Below are 26,295 nucleotides of genomic sequence, written 5' to 3'. Positions count from 1 at the left end.
CACAACTAAGTCAAGTGCAGGGGCCTGTTTGAGGAGCGCGCTGAACAAAAGGATCGTGAGTTCCAGGATGACTGACCCCAGTGGGACCGAGTGTAAGATCTAGGCTCAGGGGGCAAGCTCGAGGGGGCAAGTGAAGGAGAGCAGCTCGCCACAGAACAGTTCGAAGCCACGCTCGAAAGTCTCTGACTTGAGGACAAGTGATAGAAACGGCGCTGTGACAGGCTTCGACAAGTCGGCAGGTCCAAAATTAGACCCAGAGTCGAGACGATCCGGACTCATGGATGGACTGCACAGTAGGTGCTCACAGACGATCTTCAACGCAGTATTACCCTTGAGAAAACACACGGACAACGCGAACAAGGCTCATAGACAAGCTTATTCATGTCAACGTTGCGGCGGCCCGCGGGCATGTGCGCTTGGGTCCCAGGAAGTCTTAGTGAAGTGCCTCAGAGCACTAGAAAAGTGCCACTTTCTCAAATCAGTCGTGCGGGGAGTTTGTCACTTGTGATGTCGACACACGAGAGATGTTAAGCAGGTGTAGGGGAGAAAAGTGTCCGCCGCCGTGGAGGGCAGGGCTATCCCGTGCGCAGCGGGTCAAGCAAGGCATGAGAACCACACCATTGCAAGGATGATCAATAATACCTCGTCTTGCTGGAAAGAAGAAGATGGATTGTCATGATTGACCGTGCAGTAGCAGCACTAGTGACAGATTCGGAATGGTGGGGGAGAGTTGCTCGAGGAAGAACCGTTTCAGCTACGGGGCCATCTCTACCCGGAATGCCTTCTTCGCTGAGAGCAAACTGTGGCCCTCGCGAGTGTCTGAGCGTGCTGTCACACCAAGTCGCAGATGTGTGCCAAGAGGGGTTGACATTGCACAGCAGTGAACCTGGGAGGAAAACTCAAATGCTATCAGATGACTATTTAAAAGTCGGCAAACCCGTTTCAGCATGTTTCCCTGGGAGCCTTTAGCGCCCTCACAGATCTAGGCATAACTTTGGAGGCTTTATCTTAAGACACTATCATAGCCGCCTAGCACACAGGTCGTCTCAGACTTGGAGGCCACGGGGCCACATGCCTGGAAAAGGAACTCTGTACAGCCGGAATACTCTGGAGTCAGGTTCGTGGGAGAGATGGACTGATTCATCCGCTTCGGTCATCTGAAAGATCAGTCTGTCAACGTAAAAATGCATGCAACCTCCAGCCTCCATTTTCCACTCCAAGGTTTTTGAATGACGAACGATAGACAGATGACGACTGCCACTTACCTCAGTGTCAATTGAGGCCCAGCCAACTGGTTACTTCCATCGACCTGCACACATGGAACATCCACGACCAAGCCGATGCTTGACATCTGCGAACGTGTTCTCGTCATCTCCAATTCCCAAGACTGAGCGACTCAGCGCGGATGCAAAGTGCCATTGACAAGGAAGCACAATCAGTCCCTACCACAAGCCCGTGCAACACCTCGCCTACAATCAAGTGATTCAATGTACTTATAAAGCCATGTGTCATTCTCGACTGCCCCTCAGCATTTTCTGTGACACTGTGATACAGTAACAACAGTATTGCTTCCCCGTAGCAACAATAGCACTTGGACCAAGCGGCAGATCGCCGTTAGATGTTTGCGATGCGCAGGGAGATTCACGCTATCCATGTCTGCGAGGTGCTCGTAGCCATAACCCTGGCTGTTTTTCAGACGCACGCTGTCGAGAGTTGCCACAGCCACATTTCATTTGATGACAAAAGTCCGCAACCCTCATATCTTCCATGTACTGTTCGGCGCAGTATTATGATTATACCAGCGTAGACAAAGTCATCTTCAGCACGGCAAAGCATGATAGTAAGGTCGTATCGAATGGAGACATCAGATGTGCACGAACAGCCGTTGACTAGATACCACCCTATTGAGGCCAGTAGCCAAGAAACGTCCAACATCAGGCGCCAAGAAGCGCACAGATGAGAGAATTTAACCATAGAGAGATGTAACCCGGCCCCATATCCATCGCATAATTAGTTTCAACTTGGATGGGTCGAATGTCCTTTCAACCCTCGGCCAATATGGCTTCTACCTCACATAGGTAGCTCGCGGCGAAACATGCCGACAGTAGCGACGCCCAACTATCAGCCATAGCGTGGTGTAAAAAGGCGCGTCACATTTTCATTCAGATCTTGATGCTTATACCTGACTTAACTACTGTGTGGCGGAGATCAGTCGATTAAGCATTCAGCCCAAGTAGCGGCCAGCCAACAAGACTCGGGCTCAGTTGAACATGATTTCTTTTTGTTCGGTGTAGTCAATTTGCTACTTTAGTCATGCATAATCGCCTGGATACTTTTTAAGAGTAAAACTACACATTTAAGTCACATTCGCTCGTCAAGCTTTCTCTCGTCTTTTTGTTTGTCTCGGAGAAATCATGTTTTTGAGTTGTGGCCGGCTCGCAGCACACTCGCAAAAGGCTGCCGATTGTATACTAGACAATACTATGTTGGGGGAGACAAGAAGGGCTCGCGACCTAATGTGGACGACAATTTAGAGAATAGAGATTGGTCCCGGATCTCTTCTGATCGGAACAAAGCCTAACGTGGCAACTAAAACCCAGTCGTTGGCAGAGGGCCATGTGAGGATGCCCTCTGCCAATTTTCATTCAGGCGCTTTTACGACCAAACCATATAGAAATTGAATCATGTTAATTACTCTCCGGTACGATACATTAGCCTGACAACCCGGAGCAACCTTCGTGTGCGACTCGGTGCTCAATAGATAAAGCACTTGGTTATCTTGTTACCGAGAAAACACGACGGTATCGGGAAACTCTTACTCGCAAGAGTCACAGCCTCAACAAATCGGCTGGTGTTGTCCTAAGACCAAAGGTGTTGCAGCAGAAGACGGAAGACGGTCTTGTTCTCCAGCTCATTGCAGCGTTAACCGTGCACTTGTCGCCAGTGTTAGTACTTGCAACGCCCTAGTCACTCCCACACGCGATACTCTATCGGGCTTGTGATGCCGGTATTGGTGAAACGTGCGAAACTCCAATTCTCTGTCTGTTGCCTCCACGAGGATCCGCCCTCGTAGCAGACCTCGTTCTCGCTATCCGAAGCATTACCTGAATGGAATGATGGAAATTATCCACTTTATGAAATTCTCTCTGTTACAATTTACAATGCCTTTTTTCCCGTTTGGAAATGCCCCGACGCTTGCAAAAATGACCAAGTTCTGTTGAATGAGAAAATTTGCTACCGCTCCAGTTTCTTGCAGATTCATCGCAATAGAGTTCCATTCTGCCCGATCACTCGCGGCCCTGAAGCTTAAAATAAATGCGGGCGAACACCATATGCTTGATTTTTGGTTTCACCTCTGCAGTGACACTGACAGGCTCACAGACGTCCGAACATCTGAAGTCAACTTACACGTAAACATCCTTGAGGCTCAATTCATGGGCATACCTGGCACAACTCCCGCCTCAAGCTGAAGGGGCAAAAAATCTCGCCATCATCCGCGGGAGGCCATTTGGGGTATGCCCTGCAAGAAACGGTCTGGCATAATCCGACACGTAACGTAAGGTGCCTTTTGACGTTGATGAAAAACCCTCCGTCCTCCGACTTTTCTCTCTGGAAGTCTCTTGCGAATCATGGTGTTGCCATTATGTCTGGCCCTTGTCCAAATCAAGGAACAAAAATCTGCAAAGTGTTTCCAGCCTCTTCCTCCTGTTTAAATGCATCTAACCCTTTTGATCGACACCATTGGCGCTAGTGTCGACTGATGTTGGGGACAGGCCCTGCGCCAAGAGAAAGGTCATCTTGTAGCTACAGATCGGCCCATTCCACAACACTAGCTTGTTGATAACCCTTCTCGTGTTCAAAACAACTCTTACATGGCGTGTGATGACTAACATCGACTAATTACTTGCCGGGGTCCCCCGCAATCTGCTGCTCCCCCGGATCCAGGGTGGCCCCGTAAGCCCGGTTCCCCGCAATCCGGATGGCCGCCAAATTAAGTCCAAGGCTGCTTCTGCATCGTCCAACCATCTTCGTCCCATTGTAACCTTCATCGTAATATTGCAAAGGACGCCTCGTGAGCCGCATCTGCAGCCGCAGTGGCAGCAAGAAACCATGGCAACACAACAGATAAGCTCGGGGACACCCATCCCTGTGGCCGATGATGCTGCATCTCGTCGCGCGAAGAAGAGGGAACTGGACCGACGTGCGCAGCAGGCTGCCCGGGAACGGAACAAGAATCGCATCGCTTACCTAGAAGCGACGATTCAGGCCATGAGCGAGCAGGAACAGAACGGAAAGATCGCCAGCTTGATGAACCAGCTGTCTGACATGACGAGACAAAGAGACACCCTGTCGAAAACACTATCCTCACTTGAGACAACAATACAAGTCCACCGTGAAGGCGAACGTGCCGATACTTTACAGGACCGAGCATTACAACCTGGGGTAAAGGGTTCCAATTGTCAGCCTTGGTCCAGCGCTTATGAGCGTTCAACCGCGTTCGACATTGACGTGGAAGATATGCCCTTGGATGTCTTCACCCCCAGCATTTCCGCCATGACTTGGGGAGTCCCGGTATTTGACGCAACCGGTCATACTCTTGCAACAGAGAAGGAACTGTCCAACAGAGTCCCCGCTCCATCTACCCTCACCCTGGCAGGGAACCCTAATCTGGAATGTCTATCCGACTCCCCTCCGCCTCGACGTCAAGGCGATGGTGTGATCGTACCGGAGCCAGACAGCGCCTGTGAGTGTTTGGGATCAAGGCAGGATCCTCAAAGTCCCGGACCATCTACGACAAGTCTATGGAGATCCGCAAACGAAGCTCTTGGCGCCAGCGAAATGCTGTCGAGGAGTGTACTGAATATGGAAGACGAGATGAGCGATGACATTCCGGTCCGCGTAATACTAGAGGGATGGGATGCCGTCGAAAGATCAGGGAAACTACCGCCTCTGTGGAGAAGGCTGCGCCATACCGATACCCTCCAGTTCAAGAACTGTCCGGATACCGAACGGCTGGCTATCCTGAGACTCATGCACCGCCTCCTCCGGTACCAAGCCGAGCCCACAGTCGAACAATGCGCCAAGTTACCAGCATGGTATCTGTCGTACAAAAACGAATCCGTAATTGCCGGCCAGCAATTACGCCTTATTTACCACAGTATCTCAGCAGGTAATCAACTGGATTCGGTCGGTAGCTATTGTGGGATTTGCACTGACAAATATCCAAAGACCGTCCCAATCACTACCTCATTCCTCCGCGATAGACTTCTTCGTCTGGTGAGTCTAGTCTTTCCCCAATGACAAGATTTCCATGTGAAGAAGACTTGTTTACCTTTGCCCCGCTTTATAAAATAGGCCAGGCGTTCGAGAGCGCTTTGTGTTTTCACAGCATCAGTACTGTTCAAACTTGTTCTGGGAGGTATTCGCAAGCAGCTTCCGAATCATGTGGCCTTTTGAGTTCCGCGATTGCTACCGGCGAAACATCGAGACAAGGCGATACTGCGTGGCCCCAGAGTTCGAGGACAGAATTCGCGATATCAACTCCTGGACCATGTCGTCAGACTTCTTCAACCACTTCCCAGAGATGTATGCCGACATCCCAAAGAGGTCTCCTTAATATCTCCGCTACGGCGGTTTTCGCAACAAACGAACGTGCACCAGAAGGAAGAGATACCTCAAGTACAGCTCTCCTTCCCACACAACTGATCAACACCGGGCACCCTACGGCGGCACTGAGGGTCACGATGGCTGCGACTGCCCCTTTAAATGCCCGTTGTGTAACGGGCCTCACGCCGCCTTCGATACGACTTGCCCTATCTAACCCAAAGTGGTGAAGGGGGTAGTCTAGAGGAGGGATAAGGCTCAGCTACGGGCCATCCGAGCTGAGGGAGAAAGATTATAGAGAAATACGACCCAGCAGTCGCATCGATATTCCCATAAAGAAGAATAAGCAATAAACTATACCCCGGCGAATAAAATACAAAAAAAGAATACAGCCCTCTAAAACCTTATAAATCATATAAGCGAATATAAGCAAGCGGGCATCCGCCCACGAAACAGCACTAAACCTAGCTTACGCAGCCCAGATCGATATACTCCTAATACAAGAACCGTCTATCCGTTCGGAGGAGAGGAGGCTTATAAGACACCACCCAGGTTTTAAGACTTTCACCCCAGTAGATAACTAGACCAAAGACCGTCCCAGGGTACTTACTTACCTCCGCAGAGGAACTAGGGTACAAGGCGTATAAACACGGCCTCTACCCGATCCATCCACAGACCTGCTCTTCTTACGACTCCTCTTAAGAACGAAGGAGGTCCTTATAGTTATTAACGTATATAACGCCCCTCGTAGCTCTCTACGATCTGGCCAGGCTCTCAGGAACATCCTAGCGGCCTAGCAACCCAAACCTGAGGATCGAGTACTGATTACGGGGGATTTTAACTTATACTATTGGACGTAGTAGCCCGAGGCCACGAGTTCCCCGGACGCTGAAAACCTAGTAGAATGGGCAGAAGCCGCCAGCCTTGTCCTAATGTCACCTATAGGTGAACCCACGCACAAAGGCGGCAACACCCTAGATTTATGCTGGGCGTCCAGCAACCTCCATGGGGCTTCTACTAGCATAGAAACGTCACTATACACGACATCAAACCACGAATCTCTGCTTACCCGGGTCCCCTTGGCCCTGATCGATTCACCCAGCCAGACCCCGGGAAGGTTTCGGCTCGACACGATGGACGAGGAGCTTTTCCTCAGCATCATCAAACGCAACTTATAACCTATACGCCGCACTACAAACAACATCCAAGACCCATAGTCTTTAGATCTCCTAGCACAACAGCTTACGGACTGTCTTATTAAAGCACTCACGGCTTCCACAAAGCGCACGCTCGGGAAAAGTATAGGGAGACCATACTAGAGCGAAAGCTGTATACGTAAACACCGAGCCTATACGAGTAAGCGAGCGATATTAGTAAGACTCCGCGTAGCCGGAATGAACTACTAATGGGAAGAAGAGGAGGTCGAAGCTCTAAAACAGGATTTCCTCTACGAGTTTAAACGCTCCAAGGATGCCTTTTGGAAAGATAAGATCTCCTTAGCCTCCTTAAGTAAAGATATATTTAAAATGGTCGGTTAGCATAAAGCCATAGGATCCTTTTAGACCACGCTACTCCGAGATGTAGATAACCAAGACACGCTTGTCTTATAACCAAAAGAGAAGCGCGACTTATTTACCCGCGTCCTCCTTAGAAACGCTGCAATCTCCGAGGACATACCAATAGAAAGCCCAGTATTATAAAGGAAAGGTATGCTTCCTTTCCCGCAGGTTACGAAGGACGAGGTACGGTCTTCGGTTCTCACCACGGGAAACACGACTCCTGGGACCGACGGAATCACTACGGCTACTTTAAAAATAGCATAGCTAGTTATCGAGGATATTATCCTCTCACTTTATAGCGGGTATATACGCGAGGGTTAGCATCCTATTTATTTTAAAAAAGTAACTCTCGTGATCCTAGCAAAACCGGGAAAAAGAGATAAGACACTCCCGCGCTCCTATAGGCCAATTACGCTCTTAGCCGTCCTCGGAAAAGGCTTAGAGAGACTTATCGCTAGACGACTTACCTAGATCGTAGTTAAATATTGTGTTCTATACGATCAATAGTTTGGAGCACTCCCTCTTCGCTCTTGCAGCGACCTCATCGCAACGGCCATCTACGATATCGAGTGCGCCTAGCAAAGAGGCCTAGTTACCTCTATACTTACGCTCGATATAAAAGGGGCTTTCGACGCCGTGCTTCTAGGACGACTGGTCCGATGCTTTTACAAATAAGGATGGCCGGAGAACCTCATATGCTAGGTCTTAAGTTTTGTTACCGGAAGGAGAGTAAGAATAAGGCTTGATAGGGAGGTAGGAGACGTCTTCGGTCTCGAATACGGACTACTATAAGGCTTATCCGTATCTCCTATTCTATTTATACTCTATATTAAACCTCTTTTTAAGCTAGGTATAGCTCGCCTAGGAAGGAAGCGATCTTGTTTTGGCTACGCCGATAACGTCGCTATCTTATTAAGCTCAATATCACTAGAGAATAACTATAATATCCTAACTAAGGAATAAAAAGAAACCTTAGGATAGGGCGCGACGGAAGGAATTACTTTTAACCTCGATAAGTCCGAACTAATCCACTTTACTAAGAAACGAAAAGATAAAAACCCATTAATTATAGTAGGTTTGCCGGATAGAAGGTATCATACAGTTCAGGCTATCAAAAAAGGCTCTTCTCTACGCTAGCTCGGCGTTTACTTCGACCGTAAACTCATATTCAAAAATTACGTAAAAAACCTCTCCGTAAAAACATACCAAGTAGTCAATAGTCTACGGGGACTAGGGAACACTATCTAGGGCGCACCTACGTACTTACTTCGTCAAGCGATCACCTCTTATATACTACCTATTTAGTACTATATATCTAAAGTATAGTAGCCCGGCAAGAGCCGGATAAAGAATAGACGTACTATCTCAAACGCGGTTAGTAATCTACTACACTAACTAGACGCAACGCAAACCAAAGCCATCAGAGCGATAGTCCCCATATACAGAACTACGCCTATACCGATCCTATAGTGCGAGGCGGCTCTACCCCCAGCAGAGGTGATACTAGACGCGAAGCTCCACACAACGTCCACTAGAATCCATCGTCTGGACGAGCGACACCCTCTCCAAACGAGACTCAGGGACAAATCAGGACTAAACTCACGGCTACGACGAATAACAAGCCTCATAAGCAAAAATACCGAATACATCGATCCGTTAGAACTCCCCCCTTGGGAGCAACTAGCGGACTGGTAGACAGCCCTCGCCAGGGTCGGCTACGAACCTAATAAAACCAAAGAAGAACAGGCCCTCTCCTTTTCAGGCAGGATAGCAACTTTCTCTAAGCAGGACATTATTATCTATATTAACGAGTCCTAGATATCGGACGGCAGTAGTACCTCCGCCGGAGCAGGCTGGGTAGGGTACCAAGCTATACGGCAGATCTTCCACGGATCCAAACTACTCGGCTCCTAAACTAAGGTATATAATGCGGAGGCATATACTACGTATCACGGCCTAATAGAAGCCACCCGGGCTCCTACGACTCGTATAGCAGATAACGTCCACATCTACCTCGACAACCTCGCAGTCGCGGCTAGACTATACTCTCAGAGCACAGGAAGCATCCAGGCTAGATTTAGGGCCTTCAATAGGCTCTCTTCCTCCTAGACTCGGAGACAAAGAGAGAGCTGGACAACCCCCGGCAGGGTTTATGTTTGGTGGTGCCCTGGGCACACGGGAGTACCAGGAAATGAAGAAGCGGATGCTCTAGCCAAGGAAGCCTGCAAACTAATCCCAAAATCACAACCACAGCCCTCATTAGCGCACCTAGAAATGCAAGATAAAGCAGCTACCTTCCAAGCCTTTGCCAGAAAATAGCTGTCCCAATGCCCTCGGTAATATGCCGACCTCGAGATAATTCTTCACCCCAAGCCGCCTAAACTCCGCCTCCCTCGGCACTTACTAAGAAGGCTATACGCAGCAAGATCCCATCATGGAGACTTTGCAGCATACCACGAGAGATTCGCTCATCAAGATGCGTTGCTCAACTGCAGCTGTGGGAAACCCAAGACACCAGTCCATTTCTACTTCTGCAAGCGTGGACGCAAGGCTACACCGCGCTACCTCCGCCAACGTATGGCTAAAGCAAGTATTGATTTCTTGTTAGGTTCTGCTAAGGGAGCCTCTCTTCTATGCGAATGGATAGAGGAGACCAATTTCTTTTCCGAAATTTGCCCGAGTCATTGAACAGGAACGTTAGGTGAAGACGGTAGCCTGTAACATAGTTTAGATTAGCATAGACCATATCGGCATAGCGCCCGGCACGTCCTTTTGTTACCAGACGTTAAATACATCATCATCATCATCATCATCATAATCCACCTCATGTTTGTGCCAATTGCTGCGTGTTATAACTTGTGGCAGTTACCAACATGACCAAAACCCCCCGAAGGATGGAGTAAACAACGCCCTTTGCTAAGCTAGGCCGTGTGGTTTGGGCACGAAAAACAGCTAAGCTTTCTCAGTTAGATTCATCCCACCGGATGCTGAATGGCGTCAGTGTATGCACAAACTTCCCCAGTTTTCTCCAATTCTACTCTTTCATACGTTTCTTTGATTCGTAGTTAGACCGAAATTCAAGATGGATTAACGTTTGATTCGCTATTACCCCTCAGCAGCGCAATGAGGTACTTACGCCGCTCAGTTCTGTGTGGGATTATCCGATGCTTCTCGTTTCACGTCTACGCTTTTAGCTGTCGTTTAACTCATGCATGCGAATCGCAAACGCGTCCTCGAGAATCCCATCAAGTTGCTATGCGGCTTCTTCATGGCTTGTGCCGGCCGTAAACGATAGAAACTGCCATACTTATTTTGAATCGCCACATCATGGAAACATCTTCTACGCGGCGGAAAGGTGGGATCCATTCCACTCGCTCAGCCTACTTTCAGGTCACGTTCCCAATCATACTCTAACATGCGACAGCATACGATCTTTGTTTTCAAAAGAAGATCAAATGTGACATGCTGAAGCCTGCATGTTCGAACTGTTTGCTGTACGAGTCAGAATGCCGAACGACAATCGTAAAGCGGAGGGCACTACGCTCCAAGGGAAGACCACGGCCACACCAGCAGAGCGAATCTGAAGAGTGAGTCGCGCCCATCATGATCATTTTTGGCAAACTTCCAACGTAAATTCAGTCCAGGAAAGGTCTCCGAATTAGAGAGTCGTCTGGCGAGCATAGAGAGGGTAGACAGCCACTTCAGAAGAAGCCAGCTGTACCAGCTCCGTACTTAGCAAAGCAAAGTGGGCAAAGCATTCATGTCTGAAGTGTCAACATGTCGCACCCGGCAAGTGCCCTGCAATAAAATAGACCTGAAGAAGCTTGTCAAGATTGATCAACCGCCAAGGAACCTTACCTACATTTGCCGGTATGCGTGCCTGATTCCATTGACCCGGCCATCGGGAGCACGCAGGCACTAGTGTCGATTAAATCCGATCAGAGACAAAATGGAGACAATCAAAAGGGCGGCCATATGGTTGGCATCCGGCATCACGGAGTTGTAACACATCGTAGAAATCCCTGTGTTTTCTCCGTGGAACGCCGTGGAGTACGCCGGGCCGGTGCCAAAGCCCGATCTGTGCTGCCTTTGTGGGGCTCCGTCGCCACTATGACACTACCCGGAGAGGCATTCGTCGCTAGCACTGTTCTTCTCGGACTCCAACGGTCCCGGTCGTAATTTGTCGCCCGACACGGCGCTCCGTGGAGTAGACACTTTTCGGCGATGTCTCATGGCGAAGATGTGGCGACCAAAGGCAACAAAGACGAAGCCATCGTCTCAGCATCAAATAATTACAGAATATTTCCAGCTATAAGAATGGGATACTCTCTCGTCGACTTCCATCATGCTTCTAAGAAGTTTGAACACACATAAGCCATCTCATACCAATCAGATCCATATCCTCAGCCCGACACCAACGTTACAAACAGCGAATCGAAATGTCTGCTCGTTACGCAAGTGAAGCTGTCAGCCCGGAGCCACTGGCTCAACCCTTGGCTTTCGCCTTCTCCAATAAGAAAGCCAAAAAATCGTTTCTTGAAGAGTGCAGTGGCTGAGAATCTGGCCACGTGGAGTGGAAGCTCAAGCGACCAATCCAAGAGGGGAGTTCCCACACCGGAACTTGTTGAGGTCTATCGCCGGTAAGTCACACTTTTCCCAGATTCCTTCCACCGCCCAAACTCATTCACAAGGCGGATGTTGTTCTGAGACTAACAAGTTGTACTGCAGTTGGGGTGAAGGTCCAAACAGCTTTGGTGTCATCGTCACTGGCAAGATTGATGTCGAGTTCGACTGCATGAGCAGCATTGGCGACATGATCATTACCCCCGAGTGCAAGCTTGAGGGGGAACGGTTCGAAGGGTTCAAGGCCGTGGCTGCGGCTGGCAAGGCTGATGGTAGTCTCATGCTGGGTCAAATCACCCACGCCGGGAGACAAGTTCAAAACAAGATCCAACCCAACCCGATTTCGGCTTCGGCAATCGGACTTGGTATGTAATATCTCATCCCACCATCGTTCAAATCACGATTAACCTGACAAACTTAAGAACCTAGAATGGGTATGGAATTTGGCAAGCCCCGTGAAGCGTCCAAGGAAGATATCAACCGCGTCATTGAAGGGTTTGCGCATGCAACCGAGTACCTTGAGAAGGCCGGCTTCGATGGAATTCAGCTCCACGCGGCACCACGTCGTCTCATCGCCCAATTTCGATCCCGTACCACGAACCAACGTACGGATGAGTACGGGGTCCAAACACTCGAGAACCGTACCCGTCTCATCGCCGACATTGGCAAGGCCATCCGCAAGCGCACATCTCCTGATTTTATCCTCGCAGCAAAGCTCAACAGCGTCGAATTCCAAGACGGCGGCGTCACCCCTGAAGATGCTCAGGAGCTTTGTGCATCTTTTTCGGACCTAGGCTTCGATTTCCTCGAGATCTCGGGAGGTACGTTCGAGGAGCCAGCCATGTCTTGGAAAAAGGAGTCCACTCGTAAGCGGGAGGGCTTCTTCCTAGAATTTGCCGAGACCGTCGTCGCGGGTCTGGGAGACCGGGACACACGCAAGACCAAGGCGTACATTGTGGGCGGTATGAGAACCGTCGGAGCAATGGTAAAGGCCCTTGATATTGTCGACGGCGTCGCCTTGGCTCGGCCCGCGGCTCAGGAGTTCCGCATCCCTTCTGATATCCTTGAGGGACGCACTACAGGAGTAATTCGTCCGGTCCAGATGGTGGAGGACGATTTCGGGCTTGGGGTCGCCGCAGCAGGTGCGCATATTCGACAAGTTAGCAAGGGACAGGAGCCTTTCGACTCGAGCAACCCTGTGGTGATCGGAACTTTCACCTCAGACATGCAAGCATGGTATCAAGATATGCTTGCCGATGGATACAAGCTTGAACATCACCGTGGGGTAGACTTCTCCGGAAAGGCGGTGCCGTACGGTAGTGATACGGTAGCCTAGACGATGAGTTCCAGCAGGTTGCATCGACTGGGGGCAGATGAATTCAAGGTTTCCTTTACAGTTTTACCCTTTTGTTTGTAATTCTCTACATAAACTTCCATAAAGGTCGGAGTTCATATCGCTACAAGTTTTGTGCATTAGACGTGCAGCACCCCATACAATATACTACGGAGCTACAACAGAAGAGCCTAGACCAGTCCAAATGGTACTTATCTGCATTTAAGCCATCATGATTCGTGAGCCAGACTCCCGGGTCTCTTCTCCCGAGTAAAGGGTTAACGTTAACCAACTCTTGGCTGGCGTTGATCTAGCGGTTGCCAAGGCGTGGTTGATGAGCGGAGGTTGAGCTACTGACACATGGTCGAAGAGTCTGCGACTCTGACTCTAGCGCCCTGACTCAGTGGCGTCATTCTCCCTGCAATCTCATGACAGATTTCCAGCGAATCATCGAATTGCTTATGAGACTTTGCGTCTTGCAAGGCACGTTCTAAGAGTCCGGATTAGGTGCTAGTTGTGCAGGACGAGACTAGGTCCCCTGCACTACCCCGGATTACCCCGCATCCAACCTATCTCTCGGAGTTGCTAGGCGTTGAGCGGAATGGAGGCTTGCTTTGAGGCTTGCTTCAGTCTGAATTAGGCCCATTGGTGTGTGATGGAAACAGATCACTATCGCATACTGATGGATACGTCTGTCTTGGCGATGACTCCTGTTGGAGACCCCTGCGAATACTTAAGAGAATGATCAGCGAGCCTTGCAGAATGGATTTTGGGTTTGATCTGTGGCAGGAGTTCGGTGTCTTGCTTCTTCTCCCTACGTATTAAACTCACGAGGCACAGGTCAACTAAGATGGAACAACGAACGGCTTCTAACGATCTTCCCCAAGGTGATGAGGAACTGGGCACCCGTGTCATTGACGAAAAGACCCACGATTCAACCCACGTAGAAGATGTAAAGGGACAAGATGTTGGGCAGATCTGCGGGCTCACCGAAGCTGAGCAGAATAAAATCATGTACGCCACCATGCCACGTTCATCATGTGCAACGGACAACTCTAACCAAGAAATCAGCCGTCGTATCGATATTCGTCTGCTTCCGATTTTAGGCATAATGTACTCGATCTCCCTCATCGACCGAACGAATCTCGGCCTTGCCTTAGTTGCGGGCATGCAAGAAGATCTAGGTCTGGCTGTGGGCAACAGATACACTGTTATTGTGATGGTGTTTTTTGTTGCATACATGTTCGTGCCTCTATTTTGATTCGATGGAAATTGACTTTGGCTAACGAGTTCAAAAAGTCTCTTCGAAATACCTAGCGTACGGCTTTGCTGTTTCTCCTCGATCTTGAATGCGACATGAGCTGACCGGTGCTGCAGAATCTCATGCTCCCAAAGGCCGGACCCGCCAATTGGCTCTCGTTTCTCGGTGTAGGCTTTGGCGTCGTCCTTATCGGCATGGGCTTTACTAAGAGCTGGGGTGCGATGGCAGTCTGTCGAGCTCTCTTGGGAATCCTGGAGGCAGGTTTTCTACCAGGTAGGGATACCTTCCGCTAGATCTTGATGCCTACATTCGGAGAATCTGACGTGGGAAATCTGACAGGATGCACCTATCTGATTACCTGCTGGTATACGCGCTTTGAAGTGGGCAAGAGGCTTTCCGGCTTCTGGATCCTCTCCGTCCTTGCCAGCGGCTTCTCTGCACTATTTGCATACGTTCTTACCCTTCTTCGCGGAAAGAGTGGATTAAATGGCTGGAGCTGTAAGTTGAGAGCTTGAGATAAGCCTGCTAAAAGCTGGAATCGTGGTGCTCATCAGATATAACAGGGATCTTCATCATCGAAGGCGCCATTACCGTGGTTGTCTGTGCTCTAGGCTGGTTTATCATCATCGACTTCCCAACCCAAGCCGGCAAGTTCCTGAAGCCGGCTGAGCAAGAGTTCATCATTGCCCGCATCAACCAAGATCGTGGTGATGCTGAAGAAGATCACATCAATCTGGCCAAGATTCTGCATCACCTCAAGGACTGGAGACTGTACTTTTGGGCATTCAATCTCATGGCTTCAACGCTTCCCGGATATGCTTACTCCTACTTCCTTCCGATTATTCTTCGCAACGGTATGGGCTTTAGCAGCACCCAGGCGCAACTTCTGTCCGCGCCTCCCTATGTCTTAGCAGCTATTGTGGCCTACATTTCCGGCTATCTCGGAGACAAGTACAAGATTCGAGGGCCAATCATTGCAGTGCATCAAGCTTTGACTGCAGTCGGGATGCTGATCACCGTTTACGGCAAGGCTGATGGTGCTCGCTACTTTGGAGCATTCCTTGGTCAGTTTTTCTGTACAGTTGGGGGCGATTGTGGACCATGACTAACTTCAACAACTCCTAGGCATCGGATTTCTTCAGTTCTGCGTCCCTGGGGTGCTCACCTTTCAAGCGAACAACATCACTTCGCACTCAAAGCGAGCTGTCTCAAGCGCCACATGTCTCATTGGAGGCGGCCTCGGGGGCATCATTGCAAGCACGGCTTTCATGTCGAAAGAGAGTCCCCATTATACCGTAAGTTACGGCTCTTCCAGGACCTGGCTGGTAAACCTTCTTCTCTGATTATGATTATCTAGATCGGCATCTGGACAACATTTGCCATCTCTATGGCTAGTATCACAATGATGATCATCATGGATATCTACTTGTGGCGCTGCAACAAAGCAGCAAAAGCAGGGCAACGCAGGAACGAGGGCATGGAAGGCTGGCTGTATACACTGTAATAGGATCAAGAATTCGCTTAGCCTAACTGTGGGTTCTTGGTAAACTTCTCTTCTGTATGATACAGCCTATTCTTGGGTCGTAGGTAGATCTCAACGCTGCCTGTCTGTTACCTCGGTAATACAAAGTGATTGTGTTCCTCCTTAGTCTTATGGTTCATTTCTCTTTGTTCGTAACTGTTCCCGAGTCATAAGAGTTGTCGCTATCCTTCTAGACTACATTAATCTTTGAACATTGTGTAACTATAGGTTCTTGTTCGTTCCTGTTGAGTCTTTGAGAGCATTTAACTGGCCTGTGCTGACTTACAGAGAGAGCCTGCTTGTCTGTTCAGTGTTTTACCATGCCATTGTGTTCCAGTGCTATTGAACTCAGTCAAAGTACTCAACTTATACCCTTTACATTATGCATATAAACAGGCGGCCCTCGTGGCTTCTTCGTGTCCAAGTCTCAACAGCTTTCCAAAATTCCAAACACTCTTGATTCCATTCACAACAAGCACGGTCTGAGTATCCTTCAGAAACCCGTCATAACTCAACCCACCCACAACTTTACAGCAAAACTTTTCCCCCGACAAAATGTGTCAAGAAACCGAGATCTTGATTGTCTGCTGCACCAAGAACTGCCTTTCTGAGAAGAACGGCATTCGCCTTCCGCTCCTGTGTCTCACACCCACGCCAGAGCCTCTGTATTACCTCTGCGAAAAGGCAAAGGCATTGGGATACCGCACAAACGGCAGTCTCCTCGGCCTTCCCCTCATGACTATGTACCCAGATGAGTGCCCCGATGTCGCCAACGCTGACAAGTTCCAGCTATGCCTTTGCCACGCCGTCTCGCGTGAGACCTCGCAACGCGCCGGCTTTCTCATTCAATGCAAGGAATGCTGTAACGCAGGCCATGCACAGAACCACACCCTTAGCGACCGTCCAGGTAACTTCCCTCAGTTCAATGCACGCCCACTGGCTTTTCCCACCGAGTCTTCCGCCGATTCTTCTACTGAGTTCCCCCCTAAGAATAAGTATTTTACGAGTGATTGGACCTGCTGTGCGGTCGGCGAGTGCAGCGATAATGAGCTGTGTGAATACCGCGTGGCTGCTCTCCTGTGTGGGATGTCGACGCAGTCTCGGGAGGCTGAGCAGGCCATCATTGACACGTGCAATCAAGAGACAGACGAGGGCTACGATGGAGACGTCAGCGATAACTCCACTTAGTGGCGGTTGGGATAGATTCGCTCGATAAAATAACCGAGACCTCGCTGGCTGTTTGGTCGAGAATGACATTGAATATTTTTGGGGAGCAGGCTTTAAAAAATGGGTGGTTTTCTGTTTAGACTAGATATTTCGTTGAGTGTTATGCATTTACAATTTCCACGTCCCACAAGAACCTATCTTTGTGTGCTTCTGAAAACTGAGGCCGTCGACAAAAGTAACGCCAAATTCTGTCTAACCGGGTCGCGAGATTGTTAGGTAGTCTTGATACTAAGGTACGGATTACAAGCACATAATTAGTAGACAACAGAACTTAGAACGAAAAAATAGTCAAAGATAATTACCAATCAATTCAATTCAACCCACTACCCGAAGCCGAAGCCAGCACGGACATGGCGCACGGGGTGGACTTGACGTGACAGCGAACTGACGTTGTAAACAGTGGACGCGCCGAGACTGCCGACGTCGTAATGAAGAGAGTCTTATCGACGTCAGAGCACATAGCGGTGGGTGTTACCCACTTGTCATGGGGGATCAGCAGCAGCGATGGGATGGCTAAGCTTTCAAGTTGGTTGGAGAAACGGCGAAGAAATGAAGTCATCGGTTACGGTCTACATGTGCTGTCCATTGCAGCATGTCTAAGATATTATCATCACGCGGGGCTTCTAGCACAATAAAATTCGGTTGCTGCTCATAATCCATGTCTTCCTCGGCTTCGCATTTTGGACGCATGGTTGTGCTTGTCGATGGTGTTTCCTGCGTCTAAAATAGAAAAGAAAAATTCGTTGGTGTGCAAAATTCATCGTTAAGGAAAAAGGGGCTCTGGGGTGACTCAAACAGCTGGGACCATCCTGTAGCAAAATCCTCCGCCGCATTGGCATCTCATGTTAGGAGGTTCATGCGCTGCCATCTGACAAGTTGAACGCACAGAAATGGCGTTCGTGCTGGCGCAAGGGAGCGGCCCGAAGAACTCATGCACAAAGGCAAAAGGGGCATGGCAAATAGCAAACCTTTGCGAGAGCCTTACTGGGGACAGCGGTCAAGTAAGACTTGGAGGGATTTCTTTCCCATTTGATGTTTCCTCCGCTCTTTCGAGTCCGAGGCTCCGTCGTCGTTCAACATTCCCCCCATTCTTTGCGCCCGGCTAACCCGGCCACGCCGTCGTCTCGCGCCGAAAGCCAGATGACAAGGTTTTGCAGCGCCTCCCGTGCCACCTAGGCACCTTAGAGCGCTGAGCTAGACTATCTTGGCAAACTGCCGGCAGCCCACCGTTGCAGCCATTGACACCGTAGCAAAGGTCCTGCAGGGTGAGATTGCCAGGCCACTTGAAAACCCCTCCAGCGGCTTCAACGTTCTTTGATCACGTTGGTTGCCTTGGGGCTTCACTCGTGACTCGACGAACATGGCCGGTGGTGTGCAGCGCAGGGTGCCAGAGAGCAGAATGCCCATGTTCAGCCAGCAACGAAAGCGCCGGACCACACGGCATGGTCCCATTGCCTGTGGAGTCGAGAACCGGGGCCCTTCGGTCACTTCGCCCTCAATGCGACGGCACCGAGCAGCCCAGCCCGCTGCTTACGGTGCTTAGCGAAGATGGTGCCTGGCATTGACCCTTTAAATTTGGGCTGGTTGTGGTGGATCGCGGCTAGCTGTGCCCGAGGGATGCGTTCATCGCCCTCGTCGGTCTACGGGTCAGTTGCTGATGATTGACAATTGCCTTGGTCTATGTTGGACTATTTGAAGTGGCTGATACCCCACACGCTGTTGCCTAGTCTCTCGCGAGGGCTTTCGCGATGGTGTCGTCTCGTTTACCCAGTTCTCGGCCCTCAAGATGAGGTTTTCAATCGCCAGCATCATCGCCCTAATTACCCCGCTGGCGCTCGCAGCTGACTCTCTCGAGTACAAGGCAACACCAGCAGGACAAGTTATCAAAGATGGTGTCAAACTCAGGATCCTTTCCGTGGGTGATTCCATTACTGTGGGATATCTGAGCAGCGATGGAAATGGCTACAGGCTCAAACTTGACGAGGACCTGTCTGGTATGTTCACTCACCGCACATGAGAAATTCAATCAAGCGCTCTGCCACAAACAGGCAGACAAAAAGGACCCATGTCTAACAACCATAACAGTCAACGAAGTTGTATTCGCCGGTACAGTCTACGGTGGAAATATGAGCGACGGATACTATGTAAGTCAACAGAACAGGTCCCAACCCAACGTTCCTCATTCTGACGAATTGCTTAGGCGGCTTGGTCTGGGAAAACAATTCAGTACATCGCCGACAACGTAGGCCCATCCCTGGTACAAAGACCCAACATCATCCTCCTCCACGCCGGCACCAACGACATGAACCCGAACCCGGCAATCTCCACCGAAGGCAACGACCCGGCAGCCGCCGCCGAGCGACTGGGCTCCCTCATCGACCAGATGATCACCGCGTGCCCCGACGCTACCATCCTAGTCGCCCAAATCGTCGACACCTGCAGCGCCGAACAGGAAACTGCGACGACAGAGTACCAAAAACTCATCCCGTCCATCGTCGAGCAGCGAAGAAACGCCAGCCACCACGTCCTGGCCGTGGACTTTGCGGCTTTGGGTACCGGCATTCTCAGAGATGATTGCATTCACCCGACGGATGATGGTTACCGTACTATGGGCGACTATTGGTACGACTTTATTGCGCAGATTCCCAAGGATTGGATCACTCAGCCGGTGGGCGATGACCCGGATCGGTCAAAGGATGAGGCTGCGCGGGCGAGTAAGAGTGTATCAAGCAGCAGCGCCGCCAGCTTCTCGTCGCAGAGCTGGATGATGCTTGTTATGATGCAGCTCATCATCACGGTAAATCTAATGTGTTAATGAATTAAAGTAATATGATAGTAATTAACGAGCGATTTGATTCAACCAATTCATGTACAAACCGAATCTTCGAAATAGGCTGTACTGCCATCTTCCTCGTATCAAAGATTAGTTTGCTGCATGTACACCAGCCTGTAGTACTTGATATGACTAGGCTCTAAAGAACGTGATGTATGTCACCTGCCCAAGTAGCACGATTTGCGTAAGAACTTGAACTTGATCATGCAAGAGGATCATCAAGAAAAGCCTGTGCGGGGCGGAACAGTCGAGAAATGTCACCTTCTGGCCACGTGCAGTGTCATGTATCTCAATATTTACAGTAACTATCGAACTAACACTGTTGATCTATATGAATTATCAATAAAAAGAAATAAAAAGAGAAATTTTCAGCCCAAGTGTCTTGATTCGTCTCTAATATTCTCACATCAGCCGCATTTGTGTATAGTCTTATTCCCAAATCCTACCATTCGCATGATGCATCCTCTCGGGGCGCTATGCCCTCGCGTGGCGACAAATGGTATCAGGGAATTTTCCATATACCCGAGTGAAAGGTCAAGCTCGGGAGGCTTATCCATGGTTCTAGAGATCACCACCGACAGACCCGATCATCTAGTTGCTCTCTGACCCTTCCTTGTCTCCGCAACTGCATTTAGCTTTGAAGAATATTAGGTGCATGTGCTTACGATTGGTTAGTGAATCTATCCAGCCTGGCATGGACCTTCATGGTGAGCCTGACCCCGCGATTTCACGGCTGTAGATGGCAATCCCGATGTCTAGTCATCCTTGCTTGATTGCCTCGGAGTGGACGAAACATCGCGATGAATGCGGGGTTGCTCACCGTGCCCTCACTGATGGTGGTGTACATGCTTCGCACGAGGAACCATAGACCCCTCACTTCGACAGCTTCATGATGTCCAACCATAATGGCCCCGCTGAATGTTATAAAACGAGGAAGAACCCCTGTGGTCTGCAAGCTGCCAATGCGCCTAGCTGTTGATTGAGACTTCTTATCGAAACTCCTGATCAAGAAATTCCATCTTATTGATACTACACACCGCTAGATGTCGAACAGAAAAGATCACGGGCTGAAGGATCACGGTCTGTCGGATGACGCCGTGGAAGCCGGCCATGACTTCATACACGATGCAGAGGTAGAGGAGGAGAGGGTAAGCCTCCCATTCGGGTTGGCAGGAAAGCTCTTTGGCTGAATGATCTTTAGAGACACAGCGGAGACCCAAACACGATGCCGTCGATGGCTTCGCAGCAGAAGAAAGGCGTAAATCTGGAAGGGATGCAGCCGAGCAACCCGATAGGACAGGACAAAGCTGGTAAAAAGGCGTGATCGCAATTGCTTCTCTGTTGAAATGTGCTCGTAAGGCAAGGAATTGCAGAAGACGTTTCCGTACAAACAAATTGTCGTTAGTACCATTTTAGGGTAACTAATGATACTTCTTTTAATAAAAAATACTGAGTGTTCATTAAGACAAATTCGAGTCCACGCATCTCACAGGAGCAACCCATGTGTCCAGAATCAGCGTAAATATGTCATCCCTCCGCCTTCGCAACACAGCATTGAACTGATTTTAGGTAGTTGAGCCTGAGAAGTGAGCTTTCAAGGACGTCCAATATCACTTCCGTCGATTCAGTGCTGTATTTCTCTGAGTTTGCACTGTTGCAACTTGACGCTTTTCAGGATCGGGCGGAGTGCTGCGTGGCTAAGACATGCTATCTCACAATCGGCGCCGTTGCGCCGCGTCTTGGGCCGACTTCGGACATTTATCATCAATCAGCCGTCAAGCCCACCGGCCCGGACCGGAGCTGCTCCAACAACTACCTCCAGATTCCGATCGAATCAGGCAGCATTAGTCTCACCTTCACCACGCACTCATCAACTTTCCACCAAATGGCGACTTCAGCGCAACACTTTGTCGTCCTCGGCGGCGGCGTCATCGGCCTCACCACGGCTCTGACCCTCAGGGCCGAGTTCCCGTCCGCAAAGATCACGATTCTGGCAAAGTACTTCCCCGGCGACTACAGCATCGACTACTGCTCGCCGTGGGCCGGGGGTAATTGGTGCTCCTCAGCCAACGACAATGGCCTCCTCGAGTCTTTCGACCGCGTCGCTTTTGAGCGTTTCAAGAAGATTGCAAGTAGTGCACCGGAAGCGGGGGTCAAGAGTTCGCCACTGCGGATGGTTTTCGACCAAAAGATCGAGGATGCAGGAATCCTTAGCGTAGGAACTGGCAAGCTGTGGTACGATGATTTGGTCGGGGGCACTGTGCCACTTAGCAAGGACGAGTTGCCTGATAAGGCTGTGTTTGGACTTGATGTGCCCAGCACGTTTGTGATCAACACTCAAATATACTTGCAGTGGTAAGTGACTCATCCACTCCTGCGTATCTCATGGCGCGCAAACTATCTGACTGTACTAGGCTTCTTGAACAATGCAGACAGAGCAAAGTCATTCTGAATCGTCGAGAAATTGGCCACATCAATCAGGCTCGCATCTCTTCAGATGTCACAACTGTCTTCAACTGCACCGGCTTAGGATCCTACTTCCTTGGTGGTGTGGAAGACAAGTCCATATATCCAACTCGTGGACAGATCATCTTAGTCGAGCAACCGATTCAGCCCCTCAAGAGGATGTACTTCCGTTCACCTCGAAGGGTAGACAACGACACCACCTATATCTTCCAGAGGCCTCTAGCTGGCGGCATTGTACTCGGCGGGTGTCGCCAAGACGGAAATTGGGACAAGGAGGTCGATCCCGAGTTGACAAAGACCATCCTCCAGCGTTGTTGCGCGCTGGCGCCTGAGCTCGGCAGGCCAGAAGACCTCAAGATCATCAAGCACGGTGTTGGACTGAGACCGAATCGCAAGGGCGGGCCGAGAATCGAGGCTGAGAAGACAGAAGAAGGGCTCGTTGTGCATAACTACGGAGCATCTGGGGCAGGCTACCAGGCATCTTGGTGAGTTGATACATAGATCTAGTCTGCAAGAACATCGCGTTGCTAACGTGGGCGTAGGGGGATGGCAGCACATGCGGTGAAACTCGCAAAATCGCAGCTAACAAGCGAGACGCCCTCATCGAAGCTCTAGGTCAAAGGAACACATTCTGAATCGTTGCGAATATGGCATTACCAAAGGATCCAGTTCATAACAGGAGTTCCCATTATTTATCATGGCATTAGATACTAATAGCTACTACTTCTAACTTGAAACCTCAAGGATTTTAAACACTGGGCCACTTGTAGTTCAACCATTTCTCGAGTGTGCCGTTCCATGAGCCGCTTCCCAGCTGCACATGGACCCAAGCATCAACGAAATGCTTCCATACAATATCCCTCGGGACCGCATATCCCAGCTCCTCAAAGTTGAACGGCACGTCAGGGTTGGCGATGCAAAGCTCGCCCTCGTGCAGCTTGACCTGTAACTCGACCTCGATCAGATCAGAGATCATGGCATCGGCAGTGCCGTCCAGAACAGCCTGGTAAACTGCATTATTATCCTCCACCATGACAATCTTCGCAGACTTGAGATTCGCCCTGTCGAATGCCTCGTTGGTTCCGCCTGGGTTGACAGCGACCTTTACGCCGGCCTGGTCAAGCGATGCGAGGTCGGTGTACTTGTCCGCGTCGGCGCAGCGGATGCAGTTCGTCTTACCGACTCTCTGGATCGCGGTAGAGAAGAAGGCAGTTCTAGCTCTGGCGAGAGTCAGACTGACACCGCCCATGGCAATGTCGAATTTGCCGGCGGACAAGTCGCTCGTGATGTTGGCCCATTTCGTCGCGACTAGGCGGGGAGGCTTGGGCAGGCCGAGGGCGTTGGACAGGGACTGTGCGACATCGATGTCGGCGCCGATGTATGTCGTGTTGATTGCCGTTGTGTTCGGCAGGGTCGTTTGGTTCGTGACAAGGTACGTGAACGGTTTGTAGTCCCCAGTTGTGCCGACGTTGATGTACCCGCGAGCAAGAATGGTGTCGAGGAGAGACGTGACATTCGCATATGACAGAAGTGGTGTTGTTTCGCCGAGTTGAGCTTGAGCGTACGCGCTCAACGTGGAAGCGCCGAGAAGGGCGGATGTCCAAATGTTCACCATTGCGACTGAAGATCAAACGGGCAGACAGATTCAATGCCGGGCGTGAGTGAACATGAGACGCAACAGCGAATAGCCACAAGTTTTATTGTCATCGTCCAGGGCCGATCCCGGGGCTCCGCAAGCTCATTTCAAATCCTTATCATCGGCTTTGAATGTAAATTGCGATAGTTAGCGATAGCGAGTAATTTACTAACTATTGGTCAATTGGACCTGTCAACTCACGCCAAGTCCTAGCTAGTCGAGTAGCTTGCGCAATTTGATTATGCTTGAGTAAGGTAAAGACTCGTGTAATATTCTGCCCTGCCTTTTAGACTCTTTACAGAGGAAGTAGTTCTGATGTCAAGCGGGGTTGGCATCGTGGGCCTGGGCTGGTCTTGATTGCGTCAACCCATCGGCATGTGGCAGATCCACCTGTCAACCAGGGCTTCCCACGTTGTCGGGTTTCCTCAATGTTACAAGTAGATTCCTTAGACGCGACCGCCTGCTGTCAGGATACCCGATATCCTAAGTTGAATTCCGTGAACTCTCACTCACTACAACCTCAGAACCTTTTTCAGACGAAGTTCAAAATGCCGACAGTACAGCCTCAAGAATTTCGTCTCTTCCCGCAGCTCCCTTTAGAGCTTCGCCGAGCCATCTGGGATGAGTGTCTACCTCGCGTCCGCGTTGTCGAGATAAACAAACCTCACAGAGCAGGGTATATTCACAGTAGATATATGCCGACAAATGATGGAAACGAGGAGTGCAGTCATCAGATGACGTACAGGCTCAACTCCATCCCTCCGGTCATTGCGGCCGTCTGTCGTGAATCCAGACAGGCTGCGGGGTTTTCAGTACCGCGAGATGATGAGTGGCGGACGAAGAATGATGCAATTACCAACGAAAAACCAGCAGTCTTGTGGTTTGATCGTGCTCCGAGCAGGAATATCATATTCCTTGACTGGGATCCAAGTTGTGGTCATTACTGGTCAGCTCGTTCTCCCTTGGGTCCATTCAGATACCTGTCTCCCGTTGCGGCTCACGCCCAAACGGTGTGCGTCACGGGAGAGGTTCTGCATACACTCTTCCCACCCTTAAGTGATCGGGAGAATTTCCGCACTCTTTGGGGTATCAAGTCTTTCTTGGTATGTCAGAAAATAGTCGCCATCCACGCGAAGATCGATGCTGCAACACAATCTGGACTCTGGGGGTTCAATGGTGAGGAGCGCATCGGTAAGACCGCCCCGACTCAGTTGGCTCTGTTTGTTGAAACTAACTCCGACAGTCTTGGTTCATGTGGAAAACCTAGAAAGAATAGAAGAGTATGCCTGTTTCAACAAGACCTTTGGCTCCGAAGAAGATGGCGAAACCAAAGGCTTCTTTCAAGGGCTTGTTGGGGACTCGACGCAGTGGTCAATGCAGCAAGAATTGCTTAATACCTGGAAAGCGCGGTTTCTGCTTGGACGATGGCATGATCAACAAGCCGAACTCGGCTTGCAAAAGGCAGAAGACTGGAGTGTGACGCCAGCTCCTGGGTTGTTCGGTGTTCTTGATAGCGGATTGGAGAACTGGAAGCTGAAAGAAGACAGTTCATGGGCAAAGGCGACGCTCCCAGCGGTACCACAAGTTCAGTGGGTGTACATGTTTCGCCTGTGCGTAGATGATTGCCACGTCAAGACGAAGTAGATACGTGTAGCATACCCTTTACTCTCTAGCTATCTTTCCTCTAATTTCTCCGGGTGCCTCATCATAACAACACGCTACGAGGTAATCGTCTTACCGTGTGCTCATTGGGTAAGGGATTTAAAGTATCAAGTGGCAGGATTTGAGGACTTCATGAGAGTAGAATGGCGGTTGCATCTTGGATGAACTGCTAGCGAAATGCAATGACGAGCTTAACGGCCAAGTGTTTGACATCTCTCGGGCCCTAAGCTGTTGCATTGAACGAAGCTTCGATGTGAAGCCTGACTTTTAAGTCTACGAGAACCTAGCGACTAAAGCAGAGAACGGGTTGGGTTCTGCTCGAGTCCTTGCATGAACACTGCAAAACTTGAACGAGTATGTCCGCGGAATGTAGTTGTCGTAGTCATGACAGCTCGGCAACTTGTCAAGTCACAACCAGGATGGACATTCCAGAGCCCTGCAGCTTAGTCAATACGACTTGTATGTTTGATTTGAATAGAGCTGGGATAGAACCTTTGCAATGTGTTTTCTGGTTTTTGAGACCCGTCTGACTAACGCTACAGGCGTCCTGCCTCGGTTGGAACCAACAG

General features: G+C 50.0%; 10 protein-coding genes across 10 annotated transcripts; 9 read left to right on the top strand and 1 right to left on the bottom strand.

Annotated features, from left to right (window-relative positions):
- The first annotated feature begins 4,068 nt into the window (after positions 1 to 4,068).
- On the top strand, positions 4,069 to 5,706 carry BDP81DRAFT_384977 (uncharacterized protein). The gene is made up of 3 exons (XM_060586965.1): positions 4,069 to 5,105; positions 5,230 to 5,277; positions 5,356 to 5,706. The coding sequence occupies exons 1-3, from the start codon at positions 4,111 to 4,113 to the stop codon at positions 5,615 to 5,617; spliced, it is 1,305 nt and encodes a 434-aa protein (XP_060439318.1). The 5' UTR covers positions 4,069 to 4,110; the 3' UTR covers positions 5,618 to 5,706.
- A 4,683-nt stretch (positions 5,707 to 10,389) lies between these two features.
- BDP81DRAFT_440025 (uncharacterized protein) lies at positions 10,390 to 11,184 on the top strand. Its single transcript, XM_060591464.1, has 3 exons — positions 10,390 to 10,518; positions 10,588 to 10,750; positions 10,803 to 11,184. Exons 1-3 carry the CDS (start codon positions 10,491 to 10,493, stop codon positions 10,897 to 10,899), a joined length of 288 nt encoding a protein of 95 aa, XP_060439317.1. The 5' UTR covers positions 10,390 to 10,490; the 3' UTR covers positions 10,900 to 11,184.
- A 418-nt stretch (positions 11,185 to 11,602) lies between these two features.
- On the top strand, positions 11,603 to 13,122 carry BDP81DRAFT_465520 (uncharacterized protein; the record flags this gene model as incomplete). The annotated part of the gene is made up of 4 exons (XM_060594287.1): positions 11,603 to 11,629; positions 11,685 to 11,803; positions 11,892 to 12,151; positions 12,209 to 13,122. The coding sequence occupies 4 exons, from the start codon at positions 11,603 to 11,605 to the stop codon at positions 13,120 to 13,122; spliced, it is 1,320 nt and encodes a 439-aa protein (XP_060439316.1).
- Positions 13,123 to 13,907: 785 nt separating this feature from the next.
- On the top strand, positions 13,908 to 16,028 carry BDP81DRAFT_440022 (major facilitator superfamily domain-containing protein). The gene is made up of 8 exons (XM_060591463.1): positions 13,908 to 14,133; positions 14,191 to 14,361; positions 14,419 to 14,437; positions 14,497 to 14,653; positions 14,720 to 14,878; positions 14,944 to 15,444; positions 15,506 to 15,675; positions 15,738 to 16,028. The coding sequence occupies exons 1-8, from the start codon at positions 13,970 to 13,972 to the stop codon at positions 15,882 to 15,884; spliced, it is 1,488 nt and encodes a 495-aa protein (XP_060439315.1). The 5' UTR covers positions 13,908 to 13,969; the 3' UTR covers positions 15,885 to 16,028.
- A 429-nt stretch (positions 16,029 to 16,457) lies between these two features.
- BDP81DRAFT_454709 (uncharacterized protein) lies at positions 16,458 to 17,090 on the top strand (the record flags this gene model as incomplete). The annotated part of the gene is made up of 1 exon (XM_060592977.1): positions 16,458 to 17,090. The coding sequence occupies one exon, from the start codon at positions 16,458 to 16,460 to the stop codon at positions 17,088 to 17,090; it is 633 nt and encodes a 210-aa protein (XP_060439314.1).
- Positions 17,091 to 18,742: 1,652 nt separating this feature from the next.
- BDP81DRAFT_359564 (GDSL-like Lipase/Acylhydrolase) lies at positions 18,743 to 20,077 on the top strand. Its single transcript, XM_060586382.1, has 3 exons — positions 18,743 to 19,123; positions 19,215 to 19,273; positions 19,330 to 20,077. The coding sequence occupies exons 1-3, from the start codon at positions 18,916 to 18,918 to the stop codon at positions 19,942 to 19,944; spliced, it is 882 nt and encodes a 293-aa protein (XP_060439313.1). The 5' UTR covers positions 18,743 to 18,915; the 3' UTR covers positions 19,945 to 20,077.
- Positions 20,078 to 20,990: 913 nt separating this feature from the next.
- Positions 20,991 to 21,286, top strand: BDP81DRAFT_485044 (uncharacterized protein; the record flags this gene model as incomplete). The annotated part of the gene is made up of 2 exons (XM_060595135.1): positions 20,991 to 21,110; positions 21,164 to 21,286. Exons 1-2 carry the CDS (start codon positions 21,006 to 21,008, stop codon positions 21,284 to 21,286), a joined length of 228 nt encoding a protein of 75 aa, XP_060439312.1. The 5' UTR covers positions 20,991 to 21,005.
- Positions 21,287 to 21,811: 525 nt separating this feature from the next.
- BDP81DRAFT_440019 (FAD dependent oxidoreductase) lies at positions 21,812 to 23,187 on the top strand. Its single transcript, XM_060591462.1, has 3 exons — positions 21,812 to 22,317; positions 22,377 to 22,913; positions 22,971 to 23,187. The coding sequence occupies exons 1-3, from the start codon at positions 21,848 to 21,850 to the stop codon at positions 23,041 to 23,043; spliced, it is 1,080 nt and encodes a 359-aa protein (XP_060439311.1). The 5' UTR covers positions 21,812 to 21,847; the 3' UTR covers positions 23,044 to 23,187.
- On the bottom strand, positions 23,177 to 24,399 carry BDP81DRAFT_465515 (bacterial extracellular solute-binding protein, family 3; the record flags this gene model as incomplete). Its single annotated transcript, XM_060594286.1, has 2 exons — positions 23,177 to 23,982; positions 24,357 to 24,399. The coding sequence occupies 2 exons, from the start codon at positions 24,397 to 24,399 to the stop codon at positions 23,177 to 23,179; spliced, it is 849 nt and encodes a 282-aa protein (XP_060439310.1).
- A 213-nt stretch (positions 24,400 to 24,612) lies between these two features.
- BDP81DRAFT_399625 (uncharacterized protein) lies at positions 24,613 to 25,708 on the top strand (the record flags this gene model as incomplete). The annotated part of the gene is made up of 2 exons (XM_060588596.1): positions 24,613 to 25,255; positions 25,308 to 25,708. 2 exons carry the CDS (start codon positions 24,613 to 24,615, stop codon positions 25,706 to 25,708), a joined length of 1,044 nt encoding a protein of 347 aa, XP_060439309.1.
- Between the last annotated feature and the right edge of the window lie 587 nt (positions 25,709 to 26,295).

Source organism: Colletotrichum phormii, assembly GCF_030913505.1.
Source record: "Colletotrichum phormii strain CBS 102054 chromosome Unknown BDP81scaffold_30, whole genome shotgun sequence".
NCBI lineage: Eukaryota > Fungi > Ascomycota > Sordariomycetes > Glomerellales > Glomerellaceae > Colletotrichum > Colletotrichum phormii.
The sequence above is the reverse complement of the archived record's forward strand: the minus strand, read 5'-3'. Positions and strand labels throughout refer to the sequence as shown.